The sequence below is a fragment of the Camelus bactrianus genome, chromosome 2 (genome assembly GCF_048773025.1).
Source record: "Camelus bactrianus isolate YW-2024 breed Bactrian camel chromosome 2, ASM4877302v1, whole genome shotgun sequence".
Classification (NCBI taxonomy): Eukaryota; Metazoa; Chordata; class Mammalia; order Artiodactyla; family Camelidae; genus Camelus; species Camelus bactrianus.
The window spans coordinates 61,272,693-61,296,804 of NC_133540.1; the positions used below are offsets into that span (position 1 = coordinate 61,272,693).

The window sequence follows — 24,112 nt, forward strand, 5'->3', positions numbered from 1 at the left end:
GTCTACTGGAAGCCAGGAAAGAATACAACATCATAACTGATATTAGCAACATTAATAGCATGCTGCCAAGGAAATAGATACAAATATTAGATGTTTTAAAGATGGACATTACCAAGTAGCAAAAGATTAGCCTGCAGACTAAATATGTATGGCTTCGCAAAGTCACAGTTGTAAGTAAAAACAATGAATGTACAACCTGCAAATATGATTATCAGTCATAGAGATGAAACCCAGTATATACTTTGGGAAAGTTAGCAAAACAGTCCCCCGTTGAAACTGTTAAATGTAGCACACCGAATTCTGAGATGATGTAATTCCTCTTTTTCAAAGATGTGGCTCAGGGTAGCTCTCAGGCTCCACCATTGCCTGCCAACACTGGAATGAATTGCCACCTTGGGAAGGTGATGGGAGATAGTGCCAAAGGAGCAAAGAGAGAGTGGGGGAGAAGGGTGTACAAAAAGAAAGATGAAGTATCACAGAACAATGTGTTCCTAAATAATATAGATGTGCTTATTACAGTTCAGATGCTATGTGGTTTCTGGCACAACCCCTCAAAGCAAGTCAATTAGACATAGGCAAATGTTCTTGGCATTGTAAAGTGATTGGTCAAAAGTCCAAACAGGAAATTATATCCCAATTGAGATTTTGAAATAAAAAACTCAAGCTCCTCCAAAAGGAAGAAGGCCAACAGTGGACTCCAAGAGAAGGTGTTGCTCATCCCAAATTCTACATCTCAATCTAGGTCCCTAGGTGAAAACAAGGGACCTCAACTTAGGAAACACTCCCTGTCAACAGCAGTCACAGAGTAAATCTAGACCTCCAACTAGATATTTCAACCCTGAACCTGAGGAATGTTTCTTCTCCTCTAAGTGTAGAAAGAGAAAAAGAAAAAGAGGGAAAAAAATCAGCCAACTAAATCCTGAAATTCCAACAGAATAAGCACTGACACATTTGGCCAGCTATCCATGTCTTTAAAAAGTCCAAAAATTCTTAATTTAAGAAATCTGGCTATGTCTATCATGGAAAATATGGAATCACGATACTTCCAAACCTTCCTGGATTTAATCATAAAATACCTCAGACCTCCTATATGACTCATCCATCCTAATGATGAGGATGAAAATCAAAGCATGTTTCTTGGTGGATTAGCTTACAGTATTTCAGTGAATGACAACAGGCAGATCCAAAATTATTATCAAGGCATTATGTTCTTCCTTGGCATGACAGCCGTTCAACATCATCTGACAGTGAAAGATATTTTGTGATAAAGGAAGCCTTGCCCAAAGAGTGGGTGAGTTCCTGCCAATGACTGGCAAAGGGCTATTTATACAGTTTACACTTAGTAAAGAATAATTTTTAGAAAGGTATTAAGTGGGAATCATTTAAGCACCTAAAGAATCCAGCTTCACATGCAGCAAGTTAGTGGCATAAAACACTCCATCTTAGAGGAATGTGGCAGTGCTGCCTTCATAGGTAAGTGAAATCACTGCTTCATGGCTGTGGGTACCTCAGCAGCTAACTCTTCCATAACAGAATTCATGGAAAATTTGTCTTATAAGGATACATTTAAATACTAATTCAATATATGTTAAATACTGTTAAAATTAAATTTTAGACTTTTTTTCTGTGAAATATAATTTGTCCATAAAATTTCGTTTAATTGTAATTGTCTATTTGATTCACCTCTTTCCTCATAGCTAATCAATGCCAGACCTAAACCTTGGATTCTAAAACTTGTTCATTTTACAAGAGTTGTTCACTAATTCTATAAGCAGTTAAGAGCAGTTTCAAACACCAAATGCCTCTTTTTCTTAGAGGTAAAAAGATATTTATGGAAATATTCATTTTAGCCAAAATCTTAAAGTTAATTCTCCCATAGTTATCACTAAAAAAAATATTTTATTTTTAGAAGAAAAAATATATTAAAACTAATGTCAAAAGTGAGATTTAAATAAAAATTTACCAAATAATACAACCTCTCTGATGAAATACCAGGGTTCTTTGATAAGGAACTAATTAAACAGATTGTACTCCCTCACCTGGCTGCATGTCACCATAAATATTACTGTGTTGCAGCATCACGGAGCACACCTAACTGGAGGTACTGAGGATAACACTCCACGGGGTTAACCCCAACAATTGTTTACCATGGATATTCCCCTTTCAAATTTGGATTTTACAGTATGAAATGCTCAGCTTTTATAAGTTTTATTAGCATAAGAATGAAAACAAGAAATATTAAGATAAAATTAGAAATTACCAGGTTATGAGTCTAAACATTTTACAGTTACTGCGCTTTTGGCCACAAGTAACAGAAACCCAAAGCAATTTTAAACACCAAGAAAGTTAACTGTCTCGCCTAACAGAAACTCAGAGAAAGTTCAGGTTTCAGGGCAAGTTACTTAAGCATTTCAACAACGTCATCCAAACCCCAGGTTCTTGCAGTCTCTCCTTTCTTCCGTCCTTACTTTGAGCTCATTCACAATCTATTAGATGGCTGAAGCAGGACCAAGTACTTAAAACAGATAATGAAAAGAACTATACCGGCCTCCGCCACCGAGCGCAGGAGCTCGGACCCGAGGCCGCCGCCGCCGGGCCCCCCGCCCCGTTCCGCGCCGCCCGCCCCTGCCGCGCCCCGCGCTCTGGCTGCTGCCGCGCCCGCGAAGGCCAAGCTCACGCACCGGGGGAAGGCGATCCAGGCAGGCGGCCTGGCGGGCTGCATCGAAATGTGCATCACCTTCCCCACCGAGTACGTGAAGACGCAGCTGCAGCTGGACTAGCGCTCGCACCCGCCACGCTACCGGGGCATCGGGGACTGCGTACTGCAGACTGTCCGCAACCATAGCGTCCTGGGTCTGTACCGCGGCCTCAGCAGCCACATGCGAGACGCCCAGGGACGGCTGGACAGCACGCGCGGACTGCTGTGCGGTCTGGGCGCCGGCGTGGCCGAGGGCGTGGTGGTCGTGTGCCCCATGGAGACCATAAAGGTGAAGTCCATCCATGACCAGACCTCCGCCAGCCCCAAATACAGAGGCTTCTTTCACGGGGTCAGGGAGATCGTGCGGGAGCAAGGGCTGAAGGGCACGTACCAGGGCCTCAAGGCCACCGTGCTGAAGCAAGGGTCCAACCAGGCCATCCGCTTCTTCGTCTTGACTTCCCTGCGCAGCTGGTACCGAAGGAGGATTCCAACAAGCCCATGAATCCGCTGATCACCGGTGTGTTTGGAGCAATCGCGGGCGCAGCCTGTGTCTTCGGGAACACGCCTCTGGACGTGATCAAGACCCGAATGCAGGGCCTGGAGGCACACAAGTACCGAAACACATGGGACTGCGGCCTGCAGATCCTGAGGAACGAGGGGCTTAAGGCATTTCTACAAGAGCACTGTCCCCCGCCTGGGCCGAGTCTGCCTGTATGTGGCCATCATGTTCGTCATTTATGAGGAGGTGGTGAAGCTGCTCAACAAGGTGTGGAAGACAGACTGAGCCCCGGAGTCCAGGGGCTGCCCCAGCCCCTCCAGACTGGCTCCCACCACCCCTTCTCACAATTCCAGTGCTGTTGTGCCAAAAGGCCCCTCCCCCATCCCTCACTCCACGGCCTGGGTCTGACTCTGTGGCCGTGAGTTCACGTATCCCACAGTGCCATGAGTCCCCTGTGGTCTGTATGACACTACATTGTGTCCATGTGTCCAGCTGAGGCGGGGTGTCCCTCTGGCCTGTGAATCTGTGCCCACTTGTCCACGTGCTTACTCATGTGTGCCTGTGTTTCATGTTTTGAGTCCTGTGACCCTGTGCCCGCTTCCCGGGGTGCCCGTGGGGCCTGGTCCACGGCCCTGTAGCCATGGCCGGGTCCCAGCCCGGTGCCTTCCACCCTTGGCAGCGGGGGCACCCGCCCCGGCCCACCACAGCTGCCTCCGGGCCTCAGGCTCGCCTCACTGCATTCCAGGGGCCGCGTGCCCCTCGCTTCTCCCACCACTGGCCTTAACTGGCCCTCGGGCCCTTCCTCCACCGCGGACAGGGTGGCACCAGCCACTCTCAGGACCACCCTTCCAAGGCAGAATAAACTGGATCCTGTTGAAAAATAAAATAAAATAAAAAATAAAAACAACTATACCGTCCTCTAATATGGAGATCTTTAGGATTGAGGTCATTTTCCAGAAAATGCACCGACTGTTTTCACTTCACAGTTCATTGGCTAGGATGGGGTCACATTTCCATTTCTGGACCAATCACTAGCAAGGATAATCAGCTTACCTTTAGAGGAACTGGTTACCCTACTGTAACTGGGATGGGGTCATCTTCTCTTGGGGGCACATGGCTGCATATGGGAGTGCTGTATACCTGAGCAAATACAGGTTTTTCTTCTTATTTAGTTCTTTATTTATATGTCTACTTATTGAGAAATTATATAAACTGCTATTATGATTTGCTAATATTTCAAGGCACAATACATGCAATTGCATCAAGGCTTACACCTCATGAGAGTATATATAAATCTATATTTCAAATAGTCTTTTTTCAAAATCAGGTTTCATTAGGAAGAAGAGAAAAAGTGAACAGTGGGTAGACAATCAAAAGTGTTGTCTTTACAGTAACTGCATTACAATTGTAAAGGCTAAAGTTTGAGGGTAGAGGTGGATTAAGCATTGCTGAAGTGGTGAAGATGAAGTTAAGCTGATGTTTGTTCGTGTAGAATAAAAAAACACCTTATAATAGAGATTGAATCTAAGGCAATACAGCTTTCAAGAATAAATATGTATCAGTATTTAAAAGTAAACAATTATGAGAATTCCAGTTCAATTGCTACAGTTTAAAGATGAGGAAACCAAAGCTTAAGAGAGTTTAAATTGTTCAAGATCATATAGGCAGATATGCTAAAATTCATGGTAGTCTTTCTGAATTCCTTTCATTTCTGCCCCAGCATTATATTATATTCTTCATTGGATATCATTTCCGGGAATAAAGATAGGTGAGTTATAATTTTTTAAAGAATACAAAAATCTTTATTCCAAGTTGTACAAAATGCTCTTATGTCAGCTCTAGCAATGGAAATGAAGCACCTCTTTTCTCTTTTGGCATCCTGTAGATTATTGAAGGTTAAGTTATTATTACTAATATTGATACCAACAGTTGATCATCTACATGTGCCAGGCATATATAGTCATTATTTCTAATCATCCCAACACCCCAAAGGGAACTCTTACTAACCCCTTTTGAAGATGAACTGAGGCTCACAGGCTTTAAGTTACTTGATGGAGATCAAATTGGTTCTGGGGTAAGTATTTAAATATAGGTTTGTTTCACTTTAAAGCTCTTTTAAGCTACTAACATTCCCCAAAAGGTGTTTTGTTAAATTCTTGTCCTGCTAGATGCTCCATGAAAAGAAGGGTACCAGATCAAATAAATTTGGGAAATACTGTACTTTATATCCCTTTCATGGAGATTAAAGATACACAATGTAATATTTTAAAATATGGGAAATCCCACAAAGACAGAAAGTTATCCAACTCAATTTAACCAGTATTTCCCATCATTTGAAGATTAAATCCTTCTCTCACCTAATATACATTAATATTCAGAAAGTAATGTTCAGTGGTACCCCCTTTGGGAAATTCTGCACTACATTATCAGACATTCAAAATACATTAATGCATGTTAGCAACCAAATTATATTTGAATGATAGTATTAATATGTAAGTATATTAAACATATGTAACCAGTTTAGGAGTCTTTCTATGAAATTATTTTATTTTTTCCAATTACTGCTCTCAAATGTCAAATCTTGCTTTCCCGCTGAGTAGCAGTCCCTTCACAACATCTTGCTCAAATTACGTTTGCCAGTTACGGTTATTTTTCACATGTAAAACTTAAGATTAAAAAATTATAGAGAAAAATCAGTGGAACAAAATACTGGTATGTTGAGATCAATAAAATTGATAAATTTCTAGTCAGACTGATTAGCAAAAAAAAATTACAGAAGCCACAAATTACTACTCTCAGGAATGGGAGAGGTAACACAAGATTAAAAAATTTTAACATTTTTGATCATCTAAATAAGTGCAGAAAAAGAATTTGACAAAATCTGACATATATTCCTGATTTGAAAAGAAAAACACCTCAGCAGACCAGAAATAAGAGGGCATTTTCTTAACCTGATAAAGATCACCTATGAAAATCCTTCAACTAATATCACATGTATGGTAAAAGTGATGTTTTCCCACTAAGATAAAGAACAAAGAAAGGATGTCATCTCTCATCACATATTCATCATCATATTGGAGTTTTTGACTACTGCAATATTAAGCAGAAAAAAGAAATATACAGTATCTAGATTGGAAAGTAAAATCTAAAACTGTCATTATTCATAGATGAATTAACTGTCTATGTAGAAAATCTGATGGAATATGTAAATAGCTACTAGATATAGGAAGTGAGTTTAGCAAGGATAAAAAGTCAATACACAAAAATCAATTTTACTTTCATATAATAGAAACTATCATAGAATTTTAAAAATCATCTATAATAACATCATTAATATGAAATATTTAGGGATAGATTTGAAAAAGATGTAAAAGACCTGTAGATTGAAAGCTATAAAATTTGCTGTGGAATATTAAAGAAAGTCCAAAAATATACGAAATACATTGTGTACATGGATTTGAAGACTCAGTAACGTTAAAATGTCAATTCTTTCTAAATTGATATGTAGAGTCAACGCAATCCCAATCAAAATCCCAACCAAAATCCCAACAGACTTTTTTGTAGGAAGTTACAAGCTGAAAAGGCAATGCAAAGGATCTAGAAGAGCTAAAAACAATTTTGAAAAAGAAGGGTAAACTCAGAATTTAAGCTACAGTAATTATAGAAATGTGATATTGGTTTGAATATAGACAAATAGATCAATGGTCATATACATACATAGACAACTGATATTTGCAAAAGGTCCAAAGAAAGGATAGTGTTCTTTCAACAGATTATATTGGAACTATTGGAAATCTGCATGCAAAAAAAAAGGAACTTTGGCCCATTCCTCCTGCCATGTACAAAAATTAACTCAAATGGCTTACAGACTTAAGTTAAAAAGCTAAATCTAGAAGAAAACACAGGAAAAAATACTTGTGATCTTGGATTAGGTGAAGATTTTCTTAATTATAAAACAAAAAGCATGATCCATAAAAATTGCATTTTATTACAATTTAAAATGTATATTTTCAAAAGACACTGTTAAAAGAATAAAAATACAGGCCACAAACTTGGGGAAAATAGTTGTAAATCATATACTTAACAAAAGGCTTATATATAGAATATATAAAGAATTCCAAAACTCAATAATGAAGAAATGACTAACATTTGAACACTTCACCAAAAATGATATACAAATGGTAAACAAACATAAAAGGATGCTCAAACTCGTTAGTCATTAAGAAAATAAAAATTAAAATCACAATGAATATAACCATGCACTTTTAGAATGACTATAATTTTTTAAAAAACTAACAATACCAAATGCTGTCAAGAACATGGAGGAATAGAATTCTCATGCGATACTGGTGAGCATATTTAATGATATAACCATTTTGGAAAACACTATGGCCATTTCTGAGTTAATCATACACCTATTGTATTGTCCTTTGATTTCACTGCTCAGTATTTCTTACGAGAAATGAAAATATATCTATAAAAGTAAATGTCAGTCTCTGTTCACTACCCAGGCCCTTAAAACCCTCTCCTTCCCAGAGTGGGAGTAGAGGTACTTAGTAGGACTCCTGGGCTCCCTAAAGTTCTTCCTAGAACTCTCTCACCATGTTCTTTGCTCACCATGTTCTATGCTCCACAGTGTTCTGAAAGTCTGAAGGCACCCGTTAAGGGAAGAGAACGCAGTTTCCCCTTACTAAAGATACCACCAACCTTCATGAGCTATCTTTTTGGGTTCCCCTTCACTTAGTTTCAGTAAGGACGTTAGGGAAGATTTTTGCCCACAAATATTTCACTCTGCAGTGGCACAGACAACTATCTGATTACCAAATCTGTTTTCAATAGGCACAAAACTAGTCTATATTTATTTTCCAGACTTGCTAGCATTTCTGTGTGATCATGAGACAGAGTTCTATGCAATGAACGCAAGTGAAATGTACTACTTTTAGTCAGACCATTAAAATCCCTAAGAAATAATTTTCTCTGTCTCTTCCCTGGCTTCAGGCTGGATATCAATGCCCAGGAAGAAAGCAGAAATAGCAGAGCCTCTGACAGTTTGAGTCCCTAAATGAACACATAGACCCTCCACCCCTTTCCCCCCAAAAATGGATCCACATTACTGTTAAGTAAGCAGAAACAAACTTTTATTCTTTTAAAACTCTGAAATTTTGTTTGTCTGTTATGGTAGTTAACCTATTATAACTAAAAAATGAAAATTGGTACTAGGGTAGAATACTGCCTTAAACAATGGCATTGTCTAATCAGGCAGCAAGTGGTAAGAAAAATAATATTGGAGCTAGAAAGATGGAGATATTTTATGCAGTGGCAAACTACCTGGCAAAACAATCTTCTTGGATGGTAAAACAATGACACCTGAACCAGGCATTCTAGGGCAGGTGGTTTAAAAGAGTGCGAGTCTCAGCTTTTACCATTAGCAAGGTATTACAGGAAAGAAATGAGATGAGGAAAGATTTGCATAGTCTGTAAACAGAAATGAAAAGGTATAGAAAGAACCCAGAAATCCAGGCTCTCAAAAATTTGGAAAAGCTAACTCTTTCTAACTTCCAGATAATAAGAAATTGATTAGGCCTTTGAGTAACAGAGGCCCAGGAAGACTTAATTGAACAAGGAACTCGGCACTGCCTTTGAAATTGAATTAAGGACAGTGCATTTCCACCCCAAACTATTGTTTCATATGGCCTCAAGGTAGTTGCCCTCAAGCATCAAGCTGAGAGAAGCTTGGATGCGGAGCAGCAAAGGCATAAACCAGGTTTGAGAGATATATTTGGGAAAGAATTTCAGGTATGCTCACTGGCACATGGAATCGATTAGAAGCAAGTAGATCAAAATCTTCCTAAGACATGGAGGGCACTGTACTGCCAAAGAAATTATACATGCCTTTGACTTCTTGAGCCTTCAGCCAATCCATGGGTGCCCAAACTTAATCTGAACAGAAAGTGGACTGCAAACTGAACAACTCCCATGAGTATATGTCCAAAGTGCACTTGAGATGTGGCCATGGAGGATAACAGACAAGAAGGGACCTTAAAAGGAGTAGAGCCAGGGGCCTTGCAAAGCAGTGGTCAGGAATGGGTCTTCCAGAGGACAGAATAAGGATCTAATCAAGAGCTGCTAGAGCAGAGGACCCCTATAATGCCTGCTCTACAGAGTTCATTATTGCTGTGTACCAGACACAGCTGCGATGTCTCCTTCTTCCTCACTTGGACGGTTTATTGCTCTTAACTTCGTCCCTGCTTCACTATTTTACATTAGGTATGGAGCGGGTGAGCAGATAACTTGTCTTTTTAGTTCATGGTCATTGGACCAGCAGAAGCTATATGTGGATCTTACAGAAAAAGACTGTCTGTCATCTGGGAATCATACATATTGAATCTGTAGAAGCAGGATAAGTAAATTTGATGAGTAAGAAGTGTGAAATGCATATTTGGTGACCAAACTATGGAAGAGACTTCTTCTTGATCAAACCTATTTATTTTCCTTTTTCTTCTTCCTACACAGGTAATCTGTATTTCCTAGTTCCCTTTGCATTTAGGTATAGTCTGAATCAGAGTTCTAGCCAAGGATTCCATTGAGTGGAAGTCATGTATATGACTTCAGTGCTTGACCCATGTTATCAAATTATATTCTCCTCCAATTCATATTTTGAAGCCCTAACTCCCAGTACCTCAGAATGTGACTATATTTGGAGATACATGATTAAATTAAAATGAGGCCATTAGGGTGGGCTGAATCAGGCATCCTTATCAGACAAGAAAATTTGAACATATAGAAATTGACACCAGAGGTGTGCCCACGCAAAGACCATGTGAGGACACAGGGCGGCTATCTGCAAGTGAAAGAGAGAGGCTCGAAAAGAAACCAAACCTGCTGACACCTTAATCTTAGCCTTCCAACGTTCAGAACTATGAAAAAATAGATTTCTGTTACTTAAGCCATGGTATTTTGTTATGGCAGCCCTACCAAACAAATACAGCCCATAATACGCTCCCATGGATAATCCTCCATGTCCTCCCTTTCTCGCTGGCTGCAATGGAGATGACCATCCCTCCAACCCCCAGACAAAGTTGGAAGCCATGTGCCAAAAACGGCAAAGCTACTAGCTGGAAAGAGTGCTTGAAGGAAAACCATCCAACCAGGAACACCCACGTTGTTCAATTACATGAGCAAAAAATAAAATTTTATTTTATTCTGAAATGTAGGGGTTTGTTAGTTATAGCAGTATGCCTTACGCTCAACTAGTACACCCACAAGGCTGATGATTCCCTTTTCCCTCCTCAGTTCTCTCCTTAAGTCACTGTTGGCAGCGGGTGGTATGCACTTTTCACCTCTTAACAAGCCCTGTGGGAGTATGGCTGGCTTCTATTACATTACTGGCTTTCAAAGTAGGATATTTAGTGCCTCTTGTCCATAATTTGAGGCCTTAACCACAACTCTGGGACACAGTGAATTTTCCACTCAATATCCTCTAACATATTTTAAAAATAAATTGCTTCAGGTAGAAGAACTAGAAAACTGACAAATATATTAATAATAAAAATATACCCAAATCATGTGTCAATCAAGTGAGAGAATTTCCATTATTTAAGAGAAAATGAGGAAACTGTTATTTTAAAAAAACCCTACTCTGATTACTCTGTCATAAAGAACTCCATATAACTGTCTTATCTTTCAAGACTGGAATATGGAGATCCCGGTCCGGCTATAGGCATATTGTTAAGGACTGTGAGCTCAATAAATAAGAGTTTTTCTATCATCTTCTACCCATGCTTCTTAGAATTAATAGAGAAGTAGGAATAGTAAGGCTACAGATTACTTTTTATATAAAAAAATCCATTTATGTATGTATTTGTGTAATGAATATCATGCTTGTTGCCTGATCTCTGCCTCTGAAAAAAAAATACCCAATTATTATATCTTTAAACTAATATATCAGATATCTTTGAAGAAATTATAATAAAATTCAGACACCTTGTCTTACATTATAGTTAGAGATTAGGATAAATCAAAAATTGTGTGCATACTCATCTGACATCAAAGGAAAACTGGCTCTGTGAGGCAGCAAACATGGGGTGACAGCTGAACATGTGAACATCTCCAAGAAAACAAAGATTGGGAGTAACCAATGGACAATGACCCAATATCACCAACCAAAGCCATCACTAGACACTTAACATGGGATAATCCACTTTCATTGGTCCTGGGAATGGGCAGGGAGACATCCTTACATCTGATAGTAGGGTGACATCCTGACATTTCTATAAGGAGGGTTACAATATGTCTCAGTTTGCCCTGGATGGTCCCAGTTTACAGTTATAAAAACTGTGCTTATTTAGGTAATAAATTTTATGAACATTCTATTCACTGGGTAAGTATACATTTTGAGAGAAGGGACAGAAGAAAGAGCCTCTTGGAAAATGTTAAGAAAAGTTTTCATTAAAACTACATCCCCCCAGTCCTAGAAGAACTCTGTCCTCTCTTTCATGTGGTTCTTTCTAAGGTTAGTTGTATTCGTCTGCTCATGCCGCCATAACAAAATACCAGACTGGGAAGCATAATCAACAGACATTTATTTCTCACTCTTGTGGAGGCTAGACCTCCTAGACCAAGGTCCAGCACAGTCAGTTTCTGGTGAGAGCTGTCTGCAAGTCTTCTCCCTGTGTCTTCACGTAGCCTCTTTTCAATGCATGTGCAGTGAAGGAGAGAGAGAAATATCTCTCTCTCTTCCTCTTCTTTTAGACCACCAATCCTATTGGATTAGAACCTCACCTTTAAGACCTCATTTGAGCTTAATTACTTTCAAAAGCCCTGTTCCAGACAGTCACCTCAGGGGTTAGGACTTCAACCTGTGAATTTGAGGGAAACATAATCCAGTCCACAGCAGTGGTTGTGGTTTTTGAGGGGCTCTTGTGGATTTTTTTCTTATTATAGTACTACAGCTTAAGTGGAAAAGTCGGGGTTGTATTTAGATTTTTTTTCTTATTTGCTTCTTAGCAGCTGCCACAGCATTTGACCAGCCAAGATCAAAGAAAGCCAGAATTGTAAGCAAGAGTTTTTATTTATGTTAGTGATGTTTTGTTATACACCAACAAGTCTGATCAGCAGAATCCAGAGCTGAGAGATAGAGGTCTTTACATTGTAAAGAGTGACTGGATGAGTGAATTTATGTGTTCAACCCAGTTCCGTCAGAAAAATAAGAATGGACTTACTGGGGTGTGCGTTGGTTCATTAAGAGGTAGTAAAATAAAGTAAGATACAGTGTGACATATGCTTACTTTTCTCCTTAGGGCAGGTTACAATTAATTGATAATTGGATAAGTCCATATGCTTTAGAAAATTATTACTTATATTGAACAATTACTTATGAACCATAAGATAAGACAATATGTGTTGTCTTCAGTGTTTTTCCTCTCTTCATAAAGCAAATCCTCTTCCTTATGTACCTTGTTTCTGAGATTACTTCTCAATTTTACCCTAATTGCCTTGAGACAGTCATTTCCAACCAACTCCAATAAAGAAAATGATCACAGTAATAAACCAAAATTACAGCTTGAAGACTATGAAAATACAAATACTGCGTTTCAAGAGCAAACTAAGAAGAACAGAAGTCTATCTTTTCTGGTAGAAAAAAAGGAACCTCTTGTACAGATGGGAGATATAATTTAAATGAAATCATTAAATGTACAGGAGCTCCAGATAGTAGCAAAATTCTATAGTTTGCATTTTTAGATTGGACAAATAAAACTTATACTAATAAAAATCTTGGCTTTTAAATGAGAAAGCAGCAATCCAGCGGAAAGTCAGAAACTCTGGGAAGGAAGAGTTATCTTACAAACCAGGTGTAATATTACAAACAAGTCTGTCCGTATCTATTGATAACAGGACAGGAGGTAAAAAAGGGAAGTAGGGGGAGAGGTATTGCTCAGTGGTAGAGTGTGTGCTTAGCATGTGCAAGGTCCTGGGTTTAATCCCCAGTATCTCCATTAAAAAATAAATAAATTAAACCCTAATTACCTCTTCCCCCAAAAAAAATTAATGAAATTTTTTTAAAACTTGAGGAAAAAAAGGAAAATAATAATGTGGCCTAAACTGAAAGAAGATCAAAGCCCTGTAGGCATAGCTATTTGAATGGATAGACAATAGGGAATGACAAACCCAATAAAGGAAAGGATAATGGAGTTTCACCTAAATAGCATGTTATTGACACCTTATACTCTCAACAGAAGTTAGAGGAGAAGATGTTGAACGCATAGGGAGGTAAAGGATGCAAGGATTTTAGAAAAAATTATAAATGGTCCCAGAGAGAAAGCAAAAGCAAGAAGTGTTTAAACATTATCTGACAATAAAAGTTAGAGATGAACTTTTGAGTCACTGGATCACACCAAACTTCTCCCTTGCCAATTTCTTCTCTGCCCCTCGCCCCTCAGTACAGAAAGCAGGACTTTTTAAGCTGAACCAGGAAGTAGCTCATGATTGTTCATGCAGATCACAAATGAAATAATAAAATGCTGTGAAAGAAACTGCTCCTGTGCTAGAATGTGGCCACCAATTCCTGTTGAAAGTGCCTTGCTTCTGAAAAGCAAGTATAATGAAATCTTAGCAAGACCCAGAGGGGAATCAAATAGCCTTAGGTTATGTCAACTACCTCTTTCCTAGAACAGGAGGCATCCCTAACCCTGTACCAGGATAATTACTTGAACCAGGGAGAGAAGGGAATCTTCTGCTGATTAAGCCAGAGAAAGAACTGCAATAGCTCAGAAAAGAGAAAGCAGCACAAAAGTTCACAAAACTATGCAACTTTGCCCAACCTCAATTTGCTTCGTAAGTTCTTCTTTGTTTTTTCTTTCAGTTTCCTTAACACTTTAGACAGTCTGGCATTAAGTGAAGGTGAGATAGGGATAGTGCAAAGTATTATCAGTTCAAGAATGTGAAGTTTATGCCTAGGAAATAGGATCACGGCTCTCCCTTAGAGCCAACAGTCATGGTAACTGAGTGAGAGATGTGGAAGTAATTGCTCCCACAGCTACCTGAAGGCTTCCCTTGATGTTTTAATCAGAGTAATTCCTATCTACTTTGGAAGCCTTGACCAATGCTTTCAAATCCTCACTGTTCTCTCATGATTGCCTTATTAACAATCTCAGCTTTTTTAAAAAAATGTAATTAACACACATGTGTCGAATGCTTTCTAAATACCAGACACTTGTTAAGCAACTTCACATTTTGCTTATAAGCGCTTGGAAGTAGTACCTTCTTCATTTTTTCACACCCTTCAGTCAGACAATCCCAGTGTCTTGCTTTGTGCACAGTGTTCAGTGCATATATTAGTAATTCCATAATATTCTAAAATATGTCTATTGAAAACAGAATGAACTTAGGGTCAGATTTATGTGTGGGCCGGGAGCCTGGCTATAGCAACCTGCCCAGCGCTTCTTTTGTGAAATTTCTCATTCATTCTCTAAGCACTTATTCACATGTTTCCCTGAAGCGGAGTCCAAAAGTGTCTGAGAAAGGGAGCAGTTAGTGTTCTGAAGGATTTTGCACCCATCTTCTCTCCATTTATATGATCTGGACACTTAACTAAGCCTCTGTTCTCTCATCTATAAAATGAAAGTGATAATACCCACTTAACATGATTTTTATTTTGTTTTTCAGAATAAATGACATAATGTACATGAAGTATTTAGCTCTACCCCCAGTAAGAACTCAATAAATATTTACTATGAATATTTTAGTATTTCATCTCTGATTAGTCTTTGTAATATCCACGTTGATCCTTCTGATAGTCACTTCTCAAGGTTTCCTGGATTTTTTATAGCCACCTGTAAGGTTCACCCAGAACCTCCAGTCCTACTTTCCTGTGCATTCTCCCAGATTCCTTTTTCTCTCCTTTCCCACATCCAGTGAAGCAACTCTACTGATTCTACTTCCAAACCTGTCCTGAATCTGTCTACTTCCTCCTGGCCACACCACTATGACTCAAGTCCACACTACTGTCCTCTCTCACCCGCACTAGTAAAGCAGCCTCCAAAATGGTCTCACTGCTTCCATTCTTAACTCTCTACAACCTTTAGTCCACATACCAGCCAGAGTGATTTTATAAACCTAAACTTATCACACTATAGATATTATTATAACTTTCCAATGGTTTCTCTCATTCTCACCAGGCCTTCGTACTAGCTGCTGTCCCTACAGGGAATGCTCTTTCATGTGTTTATCAATGTTTTCCTTTTCTTTAGGATCTTAGTCTAAACACCATCCCGCCATATATGCCTTCTATGGACATTCAACACAGAGGAGCCACTCAGATACTCTTTTGTTCAAAGAAGGTGCTGAGTCAGCATCACCATTTATCCTTGAATAAATAGGGTTTGAACTGGGCAGGTCTGCTTATAACACAGTTTATTTGTTTGTTTGTTTGTTTGTTTCAATAATATACAGTCAGCCCTCTGGTCTTCTGAATTTGTAGGGGTTTCGAACATTTGAGATTGGTTGAATCCAAGGATGTGAAACACACAGATAGAGAGGGCCGACTGAACTACACCATTTTATAGAAGGTACTTGAGCATCTGTGAATTTTAGTATCTGTAGGAGCTCCTAGAACCAATCTCCACAGATGCCTGGGGATATATTTATTAACAACCACCCTCCCCAACTTCTGTTTCCAAAGCACTACACTTTGTACAGTGTCTTATAGTCTAAAGGACAAAAATCAAACATAAGTATTCATTGATTTCTTCTGGAATGAATTTTTCACTGGAGTTATTTTTCTATCATCAACTTGCAACTAACTCTGTTGGTGTCAGAAATGGTAATTCCTATTTATTTTATTTGCCTGACAAATGCTATCTGTGCTAGTGTTCTAGGTAGTGCTGGGAAGAAATGAACTTGCTCCTTTCCATATTGATGGGTGTCAGTCATGGTTCCTACCACACTCAGGATATTGGGAGGAGTGAATTGAAAAGTCTTGCTCTTACAAGGATTATATTTATAGAAGAAAATAGATCATAATCAAATAACTGAAGACAGAATGAATGAATAAACAAGAAAAATATCAGGTAGAGCTACATAATGCAGTGTGATAAATAGTGACTTCAACAAAACCTATTCTGCTATTAACAAAACTCTCAAACAGATTAAATACAAATTAAAGGAAGGAATTCCAATGACCATCATTTCCTCTAGTGCCTGACTCTATAGACATATTGCCTAAATGTTCATCTATACAATTTTTTTCCTTTAGTTTTACTCAGATTTACCCCAGGGTGTTTCAAGTGATGCATATGCCTTTTAGAGGATTGCTTCTACCAACAAAGTTCTCAAAAACAGACATCATTAACACAAATCAATGCTGTCTATGTTTGTTACATCTCTCACAATGTTTCTGTAGACCTTAGTAATGCTCTCTCCAAATGTTCATCTTCCTTAAATTCTTTCATAAACTAGTCATTTTTTGTAATAAAATTTTCTCTCACTTTATGCATAGATGGATTACAATAATAGCAGCAACTGAAATGAATTCTTAGCTTGGAAATAATTTGCAGAGTGATCTCTCAACCTCATTCAAGTTCAGGAGAAATTCAGTTCAGTTTACCTTTCATCATCCTTGGTGTTTATTCTAGGAATTCCATCATCAAGAGTAGCCCAGGGCAGACTTAGACAAGTTGACACAGCAGAACTCAATTTTTCAAGGGACTAGGAAAAGAAAACTTCCAATGTGTTAAAATGGTTTCTGATCTCCAGGTGGGTATTTTATATTATGAACAGAGAAGCACCTAATGCAAGCTTTATTGGCAGAACATTTAGAGGCATATTTTTTAAATTGTATAAGAAATATGTGGCATTTTCCTTTCATCATGTATTTTAAACTCTGTAACAGGGGCATACAATCTTAAAAGGAGGAGGAATTTCATAGTTAAGCTGCCAGAATCCAAACCATCATTGGTGGTGTGCATGGCTGTGCATGATGAATGTTTCAGGGTAATCCCTTTTAACATATCAGAATTAGGAATAATAATTCATATAATTAGAGTCATATTTTAAGTCATATGGATTTATTTAAGTATAAATGAGTAAGGCCTCTTCTGGCTTGTCTATAGGCCCTTTTCATCCATATTGCCTGCGCCTTCAGTACCATCTATACCACCCAATTCCACTCAGAAGTTTTCCTACTGAAAATACCTATCAGAATGGTCAGGTCCTTTTATAAATAAGTTTAAATGAAAAGAAACACCTTACAAATGTAACTTATTAACAATAATGATATTCTTTTTTAACAGGACTTTCTCCCAGTCTGCTTCTCATAGAGCAGATACAATAGGACTGAGCTGTTGAGGAAACATTCTTTGCTTTGCACTGATAGCCTTGCCTTAATCAATTATAAGGAGATTCCCATACTTCTATCAGGAACCAGAAATGAGCATAGGGGTTGCAATCTAGAGAGGTTAGGCTTTTATGCTCCATAGTCACACTTGCCAATTTTGTGAACTTAGGCAAGGTACTTAACCACCCTATGCTTTAATTTCCATGTCTGGAAAATGAGGTTAACAGATGCCTATCCATGAGGTCACTGTGAAGATTAAATGAGAAAATATTTGTAATGTGCTTCCAGTGATGCTTGGCACATAGTGGGTGCTTAATAAATGTTGGCCAGGATTATACCTGTGCAAGTAATTAGAAAGTATAAGAAACAATGTGCCAACAACAGTGTTGGAGGTGGTAGAGAAAGGGAAGAAAAAGTTATATGTCCTGTTCAGTGTTGCTTTGATTTTTAGCTGTGCATTATTAGCTGTTAAATTATTAATGGAATTCCTATAAGAAAAATAACATGCAACTACAAGGCTAAAACTACATTTATAATTCCCCTTTTTTTACATTGAAATAATTGTTTAATTGTTATATATCAACTCAAGAGTTCTTAGAAATGCAGTTAACAGTTTATAGCATAATATTAAGTACATAGTCTCATCATACCCATGATACAGATAAAAAATTGAGGAACAATACTTGAGTATACTGAGAATGATAAAGGTTTCACAAAGGAGCATTTTGTACTAGATGAACGCCTCAAAGCAGTACATTCAGTCCACTAATGCTTTCATAACTCTTGAAAATTCCCCCCACAAAAGATTTGGTCTAAGTGGTGTAATTTAACACATGGATCAACGGATTAACTCTCAAAGTTTAAAAAGTGCAAGATTTCCAATCTAGTTAGAATTCCTCTGATCAGGAAGGCAAAACAGAGTAGATCAAAGGCATATAATGTGAGTGAACCCAGATGGAAAGCCATTACAATCCATTCCATAGAAACAGTCTACTTAGTAAATGATGATATTTATTTATTTAGATTATATATAAATCACCCAGTTAATCCTGCTATAAGACACCAAATTTACCCTCTTTCAGTTCTGAGGTCGCAGGTTAATAACCCCTAATCCTTACTAGTTATGTGAAAGTCCAGTTGAACTTCTAATGTATAAATTGAGTTGGCACTTAGCCTACGCACTTGGCACTTAGCTAAATGACTTCTTCTCAGTAAAATATTTCTTTAATACCTTATCTAAATATCTCTGGTTAATGTTCATCATTTCAATCTATTTATTGCTTCATAGCACTTAGCACTATATGAAAGTATTTGTTTGCAAATTTGTTCATGCATATTCTTGTTTAACGTCTGCCACCCAAGTCCTTATATGTGTTTAGTCCACCTCCATCCACCAAGTATGTACTACAGCACCTAGCACACAGCAGGCACTCTTCAGAGGTCCAATGAATAGAGATAAAAGTTTTGGAAGAGGTAGACCTAGACAAATTTACCAGCATCACAACTTTTTAGACATCATATCTTATTGTTGGGCAAAGGAATAGCAGCACAAACTCATTAAACATAGTTGTTTGAGTTAATTCCATCCCCCTGTTTTGTATTCTACTATTTTTTACATTTTTACTCCTTACTGTTTCTTTTACCTTCTTTTGTTAATTCAGTTAAAAAAAAAAAAAACTGGAATGGTAGCATCTTACGAAATAGTTTTTGTAAAACTTATCACTAAAAGACTTCCAAAAAATCATTTCCTCACTACCTATAGACAGAGGGGATGTCTAAACTCCTAATGAAAGGACAGATCACAACCTTTCTCTTTCCTGACCAGATAACTAAGAATGAGTTCTCCAGCAAGCCAGCAAGGTGTGGAGTTGAACTATTCGCTGAAACAAGCACTGGTTTAACCATAAGCACAGCCAAACCTCTATTTCAGAATAAACTAGGCTCTCACTTGAATTTGTATTTCAAGTTAGAATGAACATTGGAGCTTTTTTAATTTTTAGCACCATAAAAGGGTTCATGAACTAAAGTAAAATAACTCCAGCTGCTTGTACCCAATTACCGAAATTCAACAAAATAAATATAGTCTGTGGGGAAAGAAAATGGACATATAATAACCACAAATCCAAAAAGTATGCCAGAACAAGTTCTCAGTAATTTACAAAACATCACCAAAGGTTTTTCTTGTACCCAGTGGTTATACAGCCATGGGATAAGGTTGTCCTTAGACAGGTGCTTTGTAGAGACTAATGTTAAGGTTCTGGTGTCATTTGAACTTAAACTGAGTTTTAAGATGTCATCTTAGGCTCAATGAATTACTTCCTGAATAACAAGTTTTAAGCCATTAGCCAATATATTCTGCAAAAATTTTGCAATTATAATTAATGAATAAAATATGACCAGTTACAGTGGGTTGAATTTTTTCAAAAAATTTTATGTTCCTATAGAGAAAGATCCCTGAGGACATTTTTGGTAGTAATCTTACAATGTTGTACTGCTTGGGAATTAGGGAAATTGATGCTTGGTGAATTGATGCTTTAGTTATTTTTCCCCAATTCAACTTCCTCCAATTACCGAGGGAAATCAGATAATCTAGTATGTTATTCCTTTCATGAATAAGTACTTTTCTGACATGTTAGATGAGTAATGACAAAGAAGTCTATAGTTTCTTTTGACTACTTTATCATACCAAGAATGATTTTATGCAACAGAAATGATACTCAAAATAGAATTTGATTTGATAAAAAAAAATCATACAGTTTTTGGCAGTATCTAGAGCTATAACTGATGTTTAAGGGGATGCTTAGGACTCATAAGTTACTTTTCATTCTCTGCAATGGTCTTGTTTATTTACTAGTTACTGGTCTTCTCTGTTGTGTCTCTCCTCCCACCTCCCTCCCAATCACAATCCCACCTCTAATAGCACAGGGAGTTTGTCTTCTTATTTGCTGTAACCTGGCCATAGTTGAAGTTTTCAATCAATATTTGCTGAATTAGTGAATTCAGCAGAATGAGACAGGCATTGATTGACATCATGAAGAAAATATCTTGACCATTAAATTGTTTCAATCAATAGAGCTATAATGGGTTGAATAGAGTCCCCCTAAAAGATACTTCCAAGTCCTAATCTCTAGTACCTGTGAATGTCACTTTATTTGGAAACAGGGTCTTTGCAGATGTAACTAAGTTAAAGATCATCCTGGATTTAAGGTAGGGCCTAACTTTAATAACTGGACTCATAAGAGAAAGAAGAAGCAGTTTGGGACACAGAGGTCACTTGGGAGAAGGTCATATGCACATGAAGGCAGAGATTTAAGTGAGCCATCTGCAAGTCGTAGAACATCAAAAATTCTTGACAGCCACCAGATACTAGGAGAGAGGCATGGGATGGGTTTTCCTTCAGTCTTTAGAAAGAATTAACCCAGCCAACACCTTGGTTTTGGAATTCTGGCTTTCAGAACTGGGACAGAATAGATTTTTGTTATTTTAAGCCACTAGTGTATAGTAATTTGTTGCATCAGCCGTAAGAAACTAAAACAAGAGCAAACTGAAATCATGATTATTTACCTTTTTCTTCTAATGACAGAAAGGAAGGAAAGACAAGATCTTAATTGGTCATTCATCAGTGTGTGATGAAAAGAGACTATATAAGAAGTTTTCATGAATACCATTTTCTAATAAACAGTAATGAAAAATCATAAAGCAATGGAAGTAGTGGTTCAGTCAGGTAATGGATGACTGACGCAGTGTGAAGCAGTGATGCCAGACACTGCATTCAAATTCTGGGCCTGCCTCTTGCTAACTATATGCCCTTGGAGAAGTTATTTGACTTTTTTGATTCTCTTCTGGAAATTGAGGGTAATTATAGTATCTACCTCCTAAGGTGATTGTGGGGATTCATGCAAGTAAAACACTTCAGCAGGGCTTGAAATTCAGGAAGTCCCTTAGTGGTTATTCATGAACTCCTTAATCATCACTTAAAAGAACAGAGTTATGCAAATAGAACATGGGATTAATATTAGTTGAAGGCAACATGAAGGTGGATACCGAGTAATATGTTTCTGATTTTCAAAGCTTTCCAAATAGAAGCCACAACTTTCAAAATCCTATGAGTTAGGATTTCTTCCTTCTTTTTTTCTCTCTTATTCTCTTTCCAGTAGTTCTTTCTGTGTGAAAAGAAGTACTTCTTCTACTTTTATTGAAGTCTCTCCTTCAGCATCCTAATATTCATGGAAAAACAAAAACTGGGAGCAAGTATGGAAACCACAGTCCTCATCTCCTTTCTATGCCAATGGCTGAGATTAGGAGCATTCCATCTTAGAGCTTGAAGGTACATTCAAAACTACCTAGTTCAACTCCTTTGTTGACAGATGTCCAGAGAGCTTATGAAACTCATCCAGGATTCCTAGGTTCTTTGAGGGCAAAGAACTAGGGCTGCTTATTAACTACTATATACTTATAAGTTAGCACAGGTCTTCCAGATGAAAATAGATAAACAAGTAACTGACAAGTTAGTCAGTGCCACTACCACTAATATTGCATTGGCTTCACATCTCATTCTGAGAATAAAATGCATGATAACACAGTGGAGGACAAGTATGTTGACTTATGTTCATACTGACCTAAAGTATGTAATGTTGATTATTCTACATCGGAGGGATGAGTCCTGATATTGCTGAAAATGTATACCAATTCATTAGAATCCATGCAAATAATACAGATGATTTCATAGGCCTAGAGCCATTTACAACAACAAATGTATTATAATGTTCCTTCTCTTTTTCTTGCTTTGTGAGATTTCTTTCAAGGAGTTATTAGTAGAATATCATCTATTTCCAGAAATGCCAGACCCTCATTTTATTCCATCTGCAAGACACATGTAGCCATCTCTTCCATCTTTCAGAGGGAATCAGCTGTGTCCATATTCCAAAAAGTGAGTTTGGAAGGTTGGAAAGAGTGGGAGGTGGTAGGAAAGTCAGCCAAGATGAGCAGTTTCAACTTCTTTGATTTTTTTCTGTATAAATGTGGTGGCCAAGACCCAAACAGCTCTGATTTTTCTGCCAGCATGCACTTTTTCCATCATTCCTCTCTGGCTAGAACTTTGATCCCTGAGCATCACTTGCAGAATCATTCATCATCAGGTGTTTAACATCCCTTGGAGGAGCTCTGTTTCTGGGCCCTCCTAAAGGATATTAAGGAAAAGTAGACAACTTTACCATATTAAGGTAAAACACATGATTCTGCTCTTTGCCACATTAGCTGACATTTGCCTAGCTGCAAAATCACTTTAGACACAACACCAATTTATAACAGTATCCTATAAATGGAGTCATTTTCCTCAAGGACTCAAGCTAGGTGACTGGGGAAAAGATTAGGCATCTACATAGAAAATGATTTTTACTAAAATGCGTGAAAACTAAAGGATTCCCTCTTAATGTTTTATTCTTAATTTACTGTGGAGAGGAACAAGGACTTCATTTTGAACCAATGGGAGTTCTGGATCCAGATCTCAGACATATCAGGACTCTCACAGGAAAATACTCAGGAAGAAGCATTACGATATGAGGACATAGATACTCATTTGTATTTTTTTTTAGATTCCACATACAAGTGATATCATACAGTATTTGTCGTTCTCTGCCTGACTTATTTCACTAAGCATAATATGCAAAACAGAAACGGACTCACAGATATAGAAAACAAACTAATGGTTACCAATGGGGAAAGGGGAGGAGTGAGGAACAAATTAGAGATATGGGATTAAGACATACAAACTACTATGTACAAACTAGAAAAGCAACAAGGATATATTGTATAACACAGGGAATTATAGACTTATCTTGTAATAAATTCTAGTGAAGAATAAGCAGTAAAAATACTGAATCACTATGCCATACATTTGAAATTAATATAATATTGTAAATCACCTAAACTTGCATTTTAAAAAAGCTATCAGAATAATGACATGTAGAATTAGGATCATTTTATTGTACCAAGAGCTACTTTGGCCCAAAGTATTCCTTCACACTGATATAAAGGAAACTTCTTTTACTTCTTAAAATGCTGCCTTTCTTCCATAACCTGAGAACTTTTATTAATTTATTTTTGAAATTTAGCGGGAAAAGCTAATTGGCTTCCAAGTAACCAAAAACTCACAAGCTCACTCATATTTCCCAAAGAGAGCTTTCCTCAGAGCTAAGTTTCTTGGTTGAAAAAGACAGAAAGTAAGAATTTAAAAATATTTAAATGTGTTAAGCCTTTTCAGAATATTGACACCATCAGTAAGCTGTGAAGCTTGTAACAAAACCAAGAATTCTTAGTGCCCTATTCTTTATTCCTCATCTATCTCTTAGGCTTAGGTTTTTCTTCCTCCATTAGCAGAATAATAAAATCAGCATAATGTGTGCTTTTAAAATGTGTTCTTCATAAGTCAGAGAAAGACAAATATCATATGACATCACTTATATGCAGAATTTTTTAAAAATGATACAAATGAACTTATTTACAAACCAGAAATAGACTCATGGACATAGAAAACAAACTTATGGTTACCAAAGGGGAAAGAGGAGGGATAAATTAGGAGTTT

The 24,112-nt window shown here is 37.7% G+C and overlaps 1 protein-coding gene and 1 pseudogene across 2 annotated transcripts in view; one reads left to right on the forward strand and one right to left on the reverse strand.

The window, feature by feature from the left end:
* The window catches only part of LOC123616494 (uncharacterized), a 436,127-nt gene that overhangs the window by 216,682 nt on the left and 195,333 nt on the right, over window positions 1-24,112 (reverse strand). For both annotated transcript variants that reach the window (XM_074342758.1, XM_074342761.1), the window contains one exon: window positions 3,090-4,067. In XM_074342758.1, the coding sequence (XP_074198859.1) occupies window positions 3,667-4,067 (401 nt within the window). In that variant the 3' untranslated portion in view covers window positions 3,090-3,666. The remainder of the gene's footprint in view (window positions 1-3,089; window positions 4,068-24,112) is intronic.
* LOC105067989 (tricarboxylate transport protein, mitochondrial pseudogene) lies at window positions 2,002-3,482 on the forward strand (annotated as a pseudogene).